Below are 11,513 nucleotides of genomic sequence, written 5' to 3'. Positions count from 1 at the left end.
CTGTATTCCTTTTCATCCAGACTCTTGCCGGGATTAATAAATATACACACATATAAATATACGTATACAAATATGTGTGTGTGTATATGTGTATATATATATGTAGATATTTTTGGTTTTGTTTTTGGGTTTTTTTACACAAAATTTGGGGATAATCATATGCAATTCAGATTTAAAGATAGCCTACCACTGGAATCCATGACTCTGTAAAAGATTTCATTGAGTGAATTAATTTTTGCAGATTAATATTGTAAGTCATGACAGTTCTTTCTTCTCCCTTGCTCCTCAGGACACTTATTGCTGAAAATGTAATTAGGCTATCGCTACAGTTTTCAGCCTGTCAGCTTCTATTGCAACTGAAATGAAATCTGCTACATACTAAAAGAGCCACTTGAGAGAACTCTGCTGTTTCTAAAGCATTTGAAAATTTCCAACAGGAGACAGAATGTTAGAAAGTTTTGAGGTTTCCTTGCTATTGATTGCCTTAACAAATGTTTTCTCATTTTTCTAAAGTGGCAGTGTGGTATGGTGGAAAGAAAGTGGGTTTTAGAGTTAGTATTGGAATTTTTAGAGGTATACCTGCTAGACATTATATTAGGTGCTTCACTTACTTCCCTGTTCTTTGACTTCCAGCTCTCTCTCACAAGCTTTGTGGTCTTAGATAAGTCACTTGATTTCTCCAATTTTCAGTTTGTAAAAAAGGTTATAAAATGTTTCCTCTCCCAACTCGTAGAATTAGATTAAATGAAATAATGGGTCTGAAAAGTGCTTTGTGAACTTTAAATTGTTTAGTAGGTGATTGATTAAAAAAATGTTAAGCAGGATATACCTACAACTAAGTAGAAGATAATAAAAGCTAAGATTTACTGAGAATTTGCCATGTGCCAGGCACTGTAAAGTGCTTTCTTTACATAGGTTATTTTATTGAATTCTTATTATAGTTTTATGGAATAGATACTATTATTTTTATTTTAAAGAGAGAGGTTAAAGTTATATAGATAGTAAATGGCAGAACTGGTATTCAAACCCATGCAGTCTGATTTTAGAACCTATGCTGTTGACCAGACACCTAGAATATTGGCTTTTCATAGGAAAACACTTGTCCATCTTGAGATTATTCTTACTAGTAGTGAACTTTTGTTGTTGTACCTTTTCTTTTGTTCTTTTAACTAGCTAAATATTTTCAAGGTATTTTCATTTAAATCTTTTACTGTTCCTCTGGATAGAAATGTTGCAAATGTTGGCGTAAACTTGCCATTTTATAGTTTCTGTTTCTCCCTTAGTAATCTTTTAATGTAAATACAACTTTGTAGAGGGATAAAGAACCTCCAAATACTTAGTAATGTTTTAATTTCTTTTGGCAGCATTTTCATTAGGTAGAGAAAGTGAAAACTTTAATAATAGTTTATATTACTATTATTTTGCTAAATCTGCTAAAGTCTTTTTTTTTTTGTTTGTGTTTTGTTTTTCTATTTGTGAGGAAATCTACCACTGTCGAAGACAGATAAAATACAGCAAAGACAAGATGTGGTATTTGGCAAAATTGGTAAGCTAAAATGACCATTACTATATAATACTTAAGAAAAGAACCCCCCAGAATTTGAAAAATCAAAAGGATTTGCCCTGATTTTTCCAAAAAGTGAGGAATGTGTAGTTACATGTTCAGACAATTGGTAGGTAATCAAAGGAATGATTCCTCAGAAATGTATGATTTTGCTTAATTTTTACCTTTTTTCTGAGAAATTAAATCACATTGGATAGATAGGTATTTAAAACAAAGGCATCAGGAGTCTAGCTAAAACTAGAGAATCCAAGAAACTTACTTATCTGTAAAAGTTGATTTAATCTGTTTAGAAACTTTTAAAGTTTTTTTCCTGAAAAATGAAATTTATAGGTGAAGGGAGAAAAAGGCAGCAAATATATATGTAATAACATTTATCCTGTAATAGAAGGAGATGCCTTTTTAATGCCTTGTGTGGTCGTTTCCAACCTGTGGTCTCTCTCTGTCATGTCTGCTCTCTTTTAATGTTATTGAAACTATTACACTATTACAATCAAACTATTTAAGTTTGACTTTTGACTTAAAGAGGGCGGCGTTTGTTCTCAAACTAGTTTTCTTCTTTTTTTGCCTGGGTTTAGTTCACTGTTTTTAGAAGTTATTCAAATTATGTAAGGCTGTTACTTTTCATTGAAAAGAGAACATTGACTTTGTAAACTAATTTGTTTGTTCTGTCCTGTCATCCTTTAATTCTAGATACGAGGAATGTCCATTAACCAAGCTTTGGCTCAGTTGGAATTCAGTGACAAAAAAGGGGCTCAAATAATTAAGGAGGTAAACTTGTACGATTGGGGTGGGGAGATGGGGGGGACATCCAGCTGTCTTGCGGATGTTAGTAAGCTTAGCCTAAATTCTGAATTCCATGAATTTTCTGATGTAAATGCATACTTTATATAATACAGATTTAGGGCATTCAGTTTTATTAATGTCTTTGTGCCTCAGGAATGTGGTATGCTGTAGGCAATTTTTTTTTCCTGAGATGCTTTCATTTACACCAAACATTTATTTATTTTTTATTGTCTGTCTGTGAAGATAAATCTTATTTTTAATGATTTGGGGCTTGGTATATTTTTTAGAAGATTTTTTTTTTTTTTTTTTATCAATTCCATAAATGACAGCTTATGATTTTATAACTAGTTGAGTGGAAAGAGCACTGGACCGGAACTCAGGAAACTTGGTGGCTAGTCCTTCCTCTCATATCTTTCTTGTGACCATGGGCAAGACATTTAACCTGTCTGGTTCCATTTTTCTCATCTATAAACTATGTGGGATTGGATTAGGTGATATCTAAAGACCCTTCCAGTTCTGAATGTAGCTGATTCACTAGGTGCAAATGTGTTAATGATTAATAGTGCTGACTCATTCTAGGCACATGAATTGTTCTTGTTTCAAAAAGCTGTGTTGACTATTGTCACTTACCATCTGGGGATATCAGCATCATTTTCTGTATCTTCAGTTAATTCTCACTTAAGGTCAGTTCTTATCTTTCAGTTTAGTAGTTGAACAGTTGAGATTGATGGATTTAGTCTTTAAGAGGTTCCATTGTAATGCTGTGGTTTTACTATATTTAATTCAAGCCAGAATGCATTTACTGAGTATCTGTTGTATACCCAGACTTGTACTAGGTTCTTTATCTTTAAAGGGGTAAAAGATCTGGTTTCTGTTATTTCTGACAATTGTCCTATTTTTTAAAGAAGTGGAGGAAGTTAATTTGAAATATCTATGGAGAGTAAATTTAATTAACTTCTTAAAGGAAATTTCCCCGTTATGATTTTCTGTACTTGTCTGATGTTGTTAATGGTTACTTTTGATCCAAGGTTTAAGAATTTTCAATAATATATAACTCTTGAGTTTCTTGAACTTTTTGACAACTCTCTGACTCAAAGTCATAATATTCCTTACCAAGGGTACTGCTTATGAGTGTTGCTATCTCTTTCACAGCTAACACATGCCATTTAAAACTTAGCCAGATGGACTGTCTTCCCTGCATTTGTAATTCTTATCTGAGAAAGAAAGCTCCCTTTTCCTTATTACTCTTATCACTTGATATTCTCTTTGTAAAATTGACTAGAAAATGAAGGCATGTGATTAGCAGTCATATTACAGAGATAACAAAAGACAAGAAATTTAATTTCACTTTAGTTCAGGGTTAGCCCTATAAATGCCTTTTTTTTCCTTGTTTAAGATTCTCTTAGAAGCACAAGATATGGCAGTGAGAGACCACAATGTGGAATTCAGATCCAATTTATATATAGGTAAGATTTTTAATATTCTTAGCATTTGAAAATGTCTTCCATTTTCTTCCAATGTTCTTTATTTAACAGCAGTCTTTGATATCTAATTATTTAGGACTGGGTTTGCCAATGAAAATTGCTGGTAGTGGCTTATTCTTTACCTTTAAGCATGTCAATCTGTTATAAATGGTAATAACTACACTGTTCTATTATTACTGTTACCAAGACCCCAAAGGTCCTTTTGCTTACCTGCCATTTAGTAGCCAAGAGAGACAAAGAAAGGTAGCTTTTAATCAGGAAGCTGACAGACTGGGGAAATGGTGGTCTTATGTCTCAAAGACCATCTCCGACTCTCCCAGGCTTGTCAAAGGGTTTTATAGGTGTTGGGCCCATTTTTAGGAGCAAACATTATCTGTGAGCCACATGGTGCCTATGGGTGGAGGATGAAGATGGCGCCCACGGGAAGTAGGGGAGGCATAACCCAAGATAGCTCCAAAAGGTTTTTATTGGTCCCCCAGTATTTCCACACTCGTGAACCTTGCGTGATTGCTATGCTCAACATGTTAGCACAAAATGCATGACCACGTGATCCTTTAATTGATTGGTTAGTTCATGGAAAGCCCCTACTTGCTTGCTTATATAAATTGCAGTGTAATGGCAATAAAGTGGAACTGCCCTGACAGAACCCCTGCCACGTCTGAGTGTCTCTTTCACGGGGCTGGGTTGGCGGGCAGCAGGCTCACTTTTCCCCGAGATTCCTCGGTCCCAACACCGGGGGTAATCCTGTCGGCTCCTTCTCCTTCTGGGTCTGCGGGAGGACCCCAGGTGTGGCCCCGCATATAGGGGTCTGTGGTGGAAAGTTGATTCATAGTGACCAAGCAGGGACATGCAGACATGCTTGAGTGTTTCAGAAAATCATCAAGGAACTTCCTGTGTGGGAGGTGACCAGCATCATACTTCATTCTCCATAGGTTCAGTTCCTGTTATTCTCAAATAAGTTCAGGTTAATAAGCTAGTAAAGAATGGCCATCTGGGTTAATAATTTTTCTCTATTTTGTGTATAAGGTGAGAGCAAGAGTCATCATGTTCTGGCAATTAGCTGCAGGCTGTGTGGTTTGGGTTACTGGAGAGAACAAGTTTTTCAGTTCAAAGGTTTAACAAAATGGAGCCACTTCTGTTCAGGCTGTTATATTAGCAATTCTGTAATGAGACTAAGATCATGAAACCTAGTGCCAATAATTATAAAATAATGGATACCAAGACTGGTACATAGAGTGATCCTTTAATCATAATGAAGCTAAGAAAGAGCATAACTGATTTTGTTAAAAAAAATAAGTTTTTTGTTAACCAGAAGGAGGTAAATAAAGGATCACAGATAGACTTAAAAAATATTTATTTATAACATGCCAAGCCAGGTGCCTAATCCATTAAGGAATCCTATAATTTCATTCCAATTACCAGAATGAAAGATTTGTTAAGTTGTAAAAAGCAAGGAGGACTTGGAAAGCTCAGATGACCCAGATGTGTTTGTTCCCCTTTGTTATTACATCCTGAAGCATTATCTCTGCTTTTATATGCTTGTTCCATATCAGATTAAATTAAGTGAAAATGCTTTGGGAAGCATGATGCACAATACAAATGTAAGGGATTTTTTTGCAGCATACCTTCACACAGCTCTTTTCCTAGAAAGAGATCAACATTTATTATAAAGCGTTCTTGCCCCCTCCCAATACCACAGTAAAGTGGAACAGTAGTTGGAGTTATTGTTTTTCTCTCACTTCAGCAGCAATTACTCCTAACCTCAGCAGTTTCATAATCAAACAAAGATGTTGATGTTGAAGCAAAATTTTCTCAATCTGCCAAACCCACATACAAGAAGACTGTTTTATCTAAAAATATTTTAAAATCAAGATATGGAGAAATGCTACTCTCCAAATGGGGGGAAAATTATTACAGGGGAAATTAGTTATATTTTACAATTTTTCAACAATTAGAGTAAAAAAATCATCTAAATTCCACTTTGTCACATAACCTCTGCTGTACTGGAGATATTTATTCTGGTTAAGTTAAAATCTCACCTCAGTTACCTGGAATTGATGCTGGCAGCCACACCTTCTTCTGAAATTCAAATTAGTTATGGTTTTTAGTTGAAATACCTTATTTTAAGGCTGAATTTTGTGTAACTAATTCTTAAACATGCACAGATGCAGAGGGAAATTAAAATGGCAATTCAGAAGGTGCATGGCCACAGTATTTAATCATAAACATTTTCTTCTGGGAGCAGCATGAATAAATAATGCTGCGGAGGGCCCAGAATTATTGGAAGGGATGAAATGGATGAGGGGCAAGATCATTTGCTTAAAACCTCTTGGTGACCTTTCTTGCTCTATGACACTGAATATCAAATTAAATTTAATTAATTTTATTCGGTTTCATAGGAATATGGCGTTCTTAGCTGATAGACTTTATAATGGAATTCATATACAAATGAAATAGGGTTTGTCATTAAATCTGTTTCAGTAACTGTCTTTAAGTCCTTTTCAGTAATGTTAGTAAAGAGAGAGAGGGTAAGGAGCTTAATCCTGTCATCCCAAATGACTAAGCTAGGTCCAATGTTGCTATTAAGCAAGAATATACTTAACCAGTCCTACATAAATGGGTCTTTAATTAAGAGGCCTTCTTATGCACATTTCTGCTTTACCTACACTGTTTTCATGTAGTTCTGTGTAAAAATCACTTTTCTTAAGTAGGGCTAAGTTTGGATTTGTCTTATGATTTTAAAAAATTTTCATTCACTAATTATTGTGATGCCTAATTCCATAGTCAAAAGAGATAAGAACCCTTAGGAAGATGAAATATCTTACTATGACATGACAGACATTTTATCCCTGTATTTACCAAACTTCCTCAATAAGAATCATCTAAGATTCTTATTAAAAATACAGATTCACAGGCCTCACCACAGGCCCACTGGATCTGAAACCCCAGAGGAGGGGTCTGGGAAGCTATTTGTTTAGTAAGTTCCCTAGTGGTTCTTACCCATAAAATGTGGGAAACTGATTTATTTCATTGTTTTCTTAGAAAAGGCCTAGACATTTTATTCTGTAGTCTTCTATTAGAGTTTTAAAAGACTAGTGCCTTGTTGGCTACCATTTCAGTTCAGCAATAGCTCTTTCAGTACTGGAAAGTACTTTTTTGATAGCGTATGTTCTCATTATATGGTAATTCCTTCAAATGCCTGTCATCGGTCTAAAGCTAATACCTAGTGTTGCATGACCACAGATTTAGAAAGTTCATTTCCTTTTTAAACTTACAATGATGACTTATGATACTGTGACTAGGCCATAACAAGTGGACATGGACTAATACAATGTCACTGCTTAGTGGGTGATTCATGGCATCTAAAGTGATTCACTTTAGAGAAAGTGATCGACTGGGGTTTTGTACATGTTATGGAGGTGGAGGGCTTCTAATGTTAAAATTTCAAGATTCCCATTTACCTACGTACTAGTAACAGGAAATTTTGACAGTATTTTAACTACATGGTACCTGTTGGGCATTATCTTTGGAAGAGCACAGGTTGTTACTATTTTTGAGATGTCTTCATGTTTTCTTTCCTTCAAAAAGTATTTGAGTACTTACATTGTATATACTACGCACATAATTAGGTGATGGTATATCTTTTATTTCAGTGTAAAACATCTAGTATATGCAGTTTTGTTTTTTGACAGTAGTATTCCTTTGGAAGAATACATAAATTGTTCTTCTGAGCTGGAACAAAATCATGTACGTACACCATTACTATTATAAATACTTGGAAAACTTTGAAACTTATTTCAGAATTTGAGCAGATTTACCAGAGACTTCCATATTGAAAAATGATATTAATTAGCAGAGGATATATTTCAGAATCATTTCTTTTTCTTGTAGATCATGAACTTTTGAGATAATACAAAAAGTATAGGTTTGGTTGAGGAAATGGCTTTTACAGATGAAACAAGAACACATAAAGATAGCATATGATTTGGGAACAAAAAGAGTAATATACATAAGTGGTATTGTTGGAGTAGAGAGGAAAAGGTCAAATGGGCTAGAATAGTCAGAGATTTTCTAGAAAAATTTGGCTTTTATGGATAGGTTTTTGGGGATCTGGAGGAATGTCCAGGAGAAGAGCAGATTTTCAAAGTGAGGTAACTGCATAAGCAAAGGCCACATTGGTTAAAGTAAGCAGTAATTGGGTTGGGTCTAGATTCCAGAAGCCTGAACATGGAGAGCTATGACATATGGTTCAAATTGTATTGAAGAGGTTTGGGCAAGAGATTTATGTTATTAAGGTAGTGTTTTAAGACTATTAATCATAAGCAGTGGTTTTGAAATTGTGCTCTGTGGGGCCCTTGATATCTTGGTCACTGCTGTGTTCTTGAAGCTCAGGATAGAGCCTGGCACTCAGTAGAAACTCAGAAATATTTGTTGAGTGAATGAACAGTACAGTTTGGATCTTACCCCACTCATGTTTCAATCTGAACAGATCCACATGACAGTGTTTTATATATTGGGCTTCAACATATTGTTTTCATTTTAATTGGAATGTTCCACATACAAAAGCAGTTTTTGAAATCCCTAACATTTGGGATTAGTGGAGGAGAGATTGGAGGAGAGGAGGACAGAAACCAGATTGGAAGCCTGATTTCATTCACACCTCAGGGGGGCTATGTTGGGTATTCCCATTACAGTGTATTCAAGAATCCTGGTGTTTCTGAAGAATTAATGTTTTTGTTTTGACATAAGGAAATTATGGCATCATGTGCTATATAAGATAGGCAGATTATCTTTTATGGCTTTAGGATGAAATCATGACTGGCTTTTAGCAGGTATTGAGCTCTTCTGCCCTTGTGCAGATCCCCATAGTTTGTGTTTTGGGGGAGATGGAAGGCAAATCAGAGTTGACATAGATCCTGATAGGATTGATCATTTTATTTTGTAGGCTATATAGTGCTGCACAGGTAGCTAGTTTTGATACTTCTTTCATTGGAGTAATGTTCCTTATCCTCGGAGTATTTGGAAATTGGTGCTCAAGTTGGGTAGAGTGGAAATTTAAGATAAAAGCAGCCATTGTGTTTGTAAAATGCTTTTTAGAAGTTTTCTACTCTCTTCCCAATCTCACCATTTGTATTTGTAGTTTTCTTCTTGACAGGTTGATTCAGGGAACCTGGTGGTGCTTCATTATAGTGTGATTTGTGTAATGCTGGTTTCTTTTTGGAAATTCTTAAAACTCGTTTCTTTAGTGGCCAGTAGATGAAGTTGATAAGAAGGCAGTTGTTCTTTCCTTATGTCACTGAGACAGACCCTAGGCAGTTTTCTTAATCACTTTCATCCTTAGCTTTCTTTTTGGCAAAGCTAGGATACTTCTGCTGAAATCCACCTCACAAAAGGATATTAGAGGGTTGACAAGGGTGTACTTTGATATAGTCCCTAAATTTATAGTTATACCATAGTAGGAATATAAGAATGGTGATTTCCTGTGGGTGAACAGGTGAACGTGTTTCTTCTTATGTACTATTTGAAAGACTTCTTCAAATTTTCAGTTAGACTTTGATATGCAGAATGAGGGGAGGAGGTTGGGGGGAAGTTGTGATGCAAGAGTTCCTAAAACTGGCTGTGAATCAGAATTTCTGGGGGTGGTGGGAGTGGGGGTGTTTGCTAAGAATGTAATTTCCAAGTCCCACCCCAAATATATTAAATTCGAATCCCCATGGATGGGGTCTTAGCATCTTCACTTTAAATATATTCTGTAGGTTAGTCTGATGTAGGTGGTCTGAGGACCAGCATTTGGGAACCATTGGCTCCAGTGGCTTCTCATCACAATTAGAATGAAATCAAAGCTCTTTGCCTTAGCCTATAGGGCCCTATATAATTTTGCCCCTGCCTTCATCTTTGATCTCTTTTCCTGTTGGTACCAGTCTTCCCCTTGATTACTGTGCTTCAGCGTGCTAGTCTTTCTTTTCCTAAAACAAGCCAAATACATTACAACCATTGGGCCTCTGCACTTGCCATTCCCTCTGCCTGTAATACCCTGTCTCTAGATATTTTTGTGGATGATTCGTTCTGGTTTTAGGTCTAATATGTCTTCCTTGGGGATACCTCCTGAGACCTCCAGTCCAAAGTTGCTCCCAGCACTCCATCAATCTCTGTCACATCACTGCGATTTATTTTATTCATAGCACTTGTCACTAACTGAAATTATCATTTTATTTCTGTCTTTCTCCTTCAGAATGTAAACTGCAACGATGCAGGGGACTTGTTAGTTTTGTTCACTCTTGTTTCTCTAGCACCTAGAATAGTGCCTGGTCCTTAGTTAGTACTCAAGAAACACTTGGTTTGAGACAAGCCTGCTCTAGGCAACCAGTGAGCTCATGTAATCTTAGAATCTGGTCAAGGAAAGAACAGAAATTGCTCAGCTGATCAAGCTGTAGTCTTATGGATAGCAGTCATTTCCGATAATTCTCTTTTTCTTCCCTGTCTAGCTGAGTCCACCTCAGGGCGGGGCCAGTGCCTGAAACGCATCCGCTACCACGGCAGAGGTCGCTTTGGGATCATGGAGAAGGTTTATTGCCATTATTTTGTGAAGTTGGTGGAAGGACCCCCTCCTCCACCTGAGGCACCAAAGACGGCAGTCACCCACGCCCAAGAGTATATTCAGGAGCTTCGCAACCGGACCATCATTCATACTCTATGATGGGAGAATTCAAACTCCACAGTGTATATATTTTGCCATTTCTTTTCTAAAACAAACAAATATTAAAGACAGATGTATTTTATGATTTGTCATTGAATTATTGAAACACAGTATATAACTGCTAGTTTTATATGAATATTTATAAGGCTTTGCTCATCTCTGAGCCTCCGGGCATATTGTATGCATTTGCAACTTGGAAAGGGAAATCAGCCTTAAACATAATAACAGCCTATAATTCAGAAGGCTAATTTTGAGTACCTTTTCAAGGAGTGTTAACTTTCCAACTAGTGTCCTGTAGGTGGCAGTTTTGATACTGGAATTGAATAGAATGTTATGGGATAAGAAACCTTGTCCTTATTTCACTCGATTTTCTCTTGCAACCAGGGGAAGGTGTGCTGGAGGTGAGCATGACTGCATGTTGTTTTATTGCAATATTTTAGGGCATTAAGCAATTCTGTTTTTCCTTTTACTGTTGGCAAAGGCCAGTGGGTGAGGGAATATATTTTCTTTTATGGTTTTAGCAGTAACATGAAATTACAGGAGTTTATTAGATATACTAATCTAGTACTCCAAGAACCCTTTAACTTTGAAAGTTTTCTTCTAGTTAAATAAAGCCTATTTTCATGTCTCCTTCCAGCAATGTTTTCTATTGTTTGGATATCTTGTTTAGGACTGATTCATTTTTCAAGGTGAATTCAATTACTGAGAGAGGAATTGAACTAGCCTCAGCATTGCATTCTAAAATACAGCAGTAGGTGGCACTTACCTCTTGTTAGCGGAAAATTGTTAGTATCAAATTAGCATGTTCAACACTACCTGGCTCTCATTGATACATGTTTTCATTGACAAGAAGCATTCTTTGTCCACAGCCTTAGTCCAATGTTTCTCAGAATTTTGTATTCAAAGGAAGAATTTGGGGTGCTTGCTTGTTAATGCAGAACTCTGGGTCCTACCCCAGTGTTTCACCAGGTCTTATGAAGGACTA

General features: G+C 36.2%; 1 protein-coding gene across 1 annotated transcript; it reads left to right on the top strand.

Annotated features, from left to right (window-relative positions):
* The first annotated feature begins 1,443 nt into the window (after positions 1–1,443).
* LOC103582874 (39S ribosomal protein L22, mitochondrial) lies at positions 1,444–10,610 on the top strand. Its single transcript, XM_008564347.1, has 4 exons — positions 1,444–1,546; positions 2,255–2,332; positions 3,744–3,813; positions 10,317–10,610. Exons 1-4 carry the CDS (start codon positions 1,526–1,528, stop codon positions 10,526–10,528), a joined length of 381 nt encoding a protein of 126 aa, XP_008562569.1. The 5' UTR covers positions 1,444–1,525; the 3' UTR covers positions 10,529–10,610.
* The last annotated feature ends 903 nt before the right edge of the window (positions 10,611–11,513 follow it).

Source organism: Galeopterus variegatus, unplaced genomic scaffold (genome assembly GCF_000696425.1).
Source record: "Galeopterus variegatus unplaced genomic scaffold, G_variegatus-3.0.2 Scaffold18298, whole genome shotgun sequence".
In the NCBI taxonomy this organism is placed as follows: Eukaryota; Metazoa; Chordata; class Mammalia; order Dermoptera; family Cynocephalidae; genus Galeopterus; species Galeopterus variegatus.
The sequence above is the reverse complement of the archived record's forward strand: the minus strand, read 5'-3'. Positions and strand labels throughout refer to the sequence as shown.

Excerpts from the sequence above, each read along its gene's own strand:
- LOC103582874 (XM_008564347.1), top strand. The coding sequence starts at position 1,526 with ATGTGGTATTTGGCAAAATTG. Across the intron at positions 1,547-2,254 it reads TGTGGTATTTGGCAAAATTG|ATACGAGGAATGTCCATTAA; the intron begins GTAAGCTAAAAT and ends CTTTAATTCTAG. Across the intron at positions 2,333-3,743 it reads GGGCTCAAATAATTAAGGAG|ATTCTCTTAGAAGCACAAGA; the intron begins GTAAACTTGTAC and ends TCCTTGTTTAAG.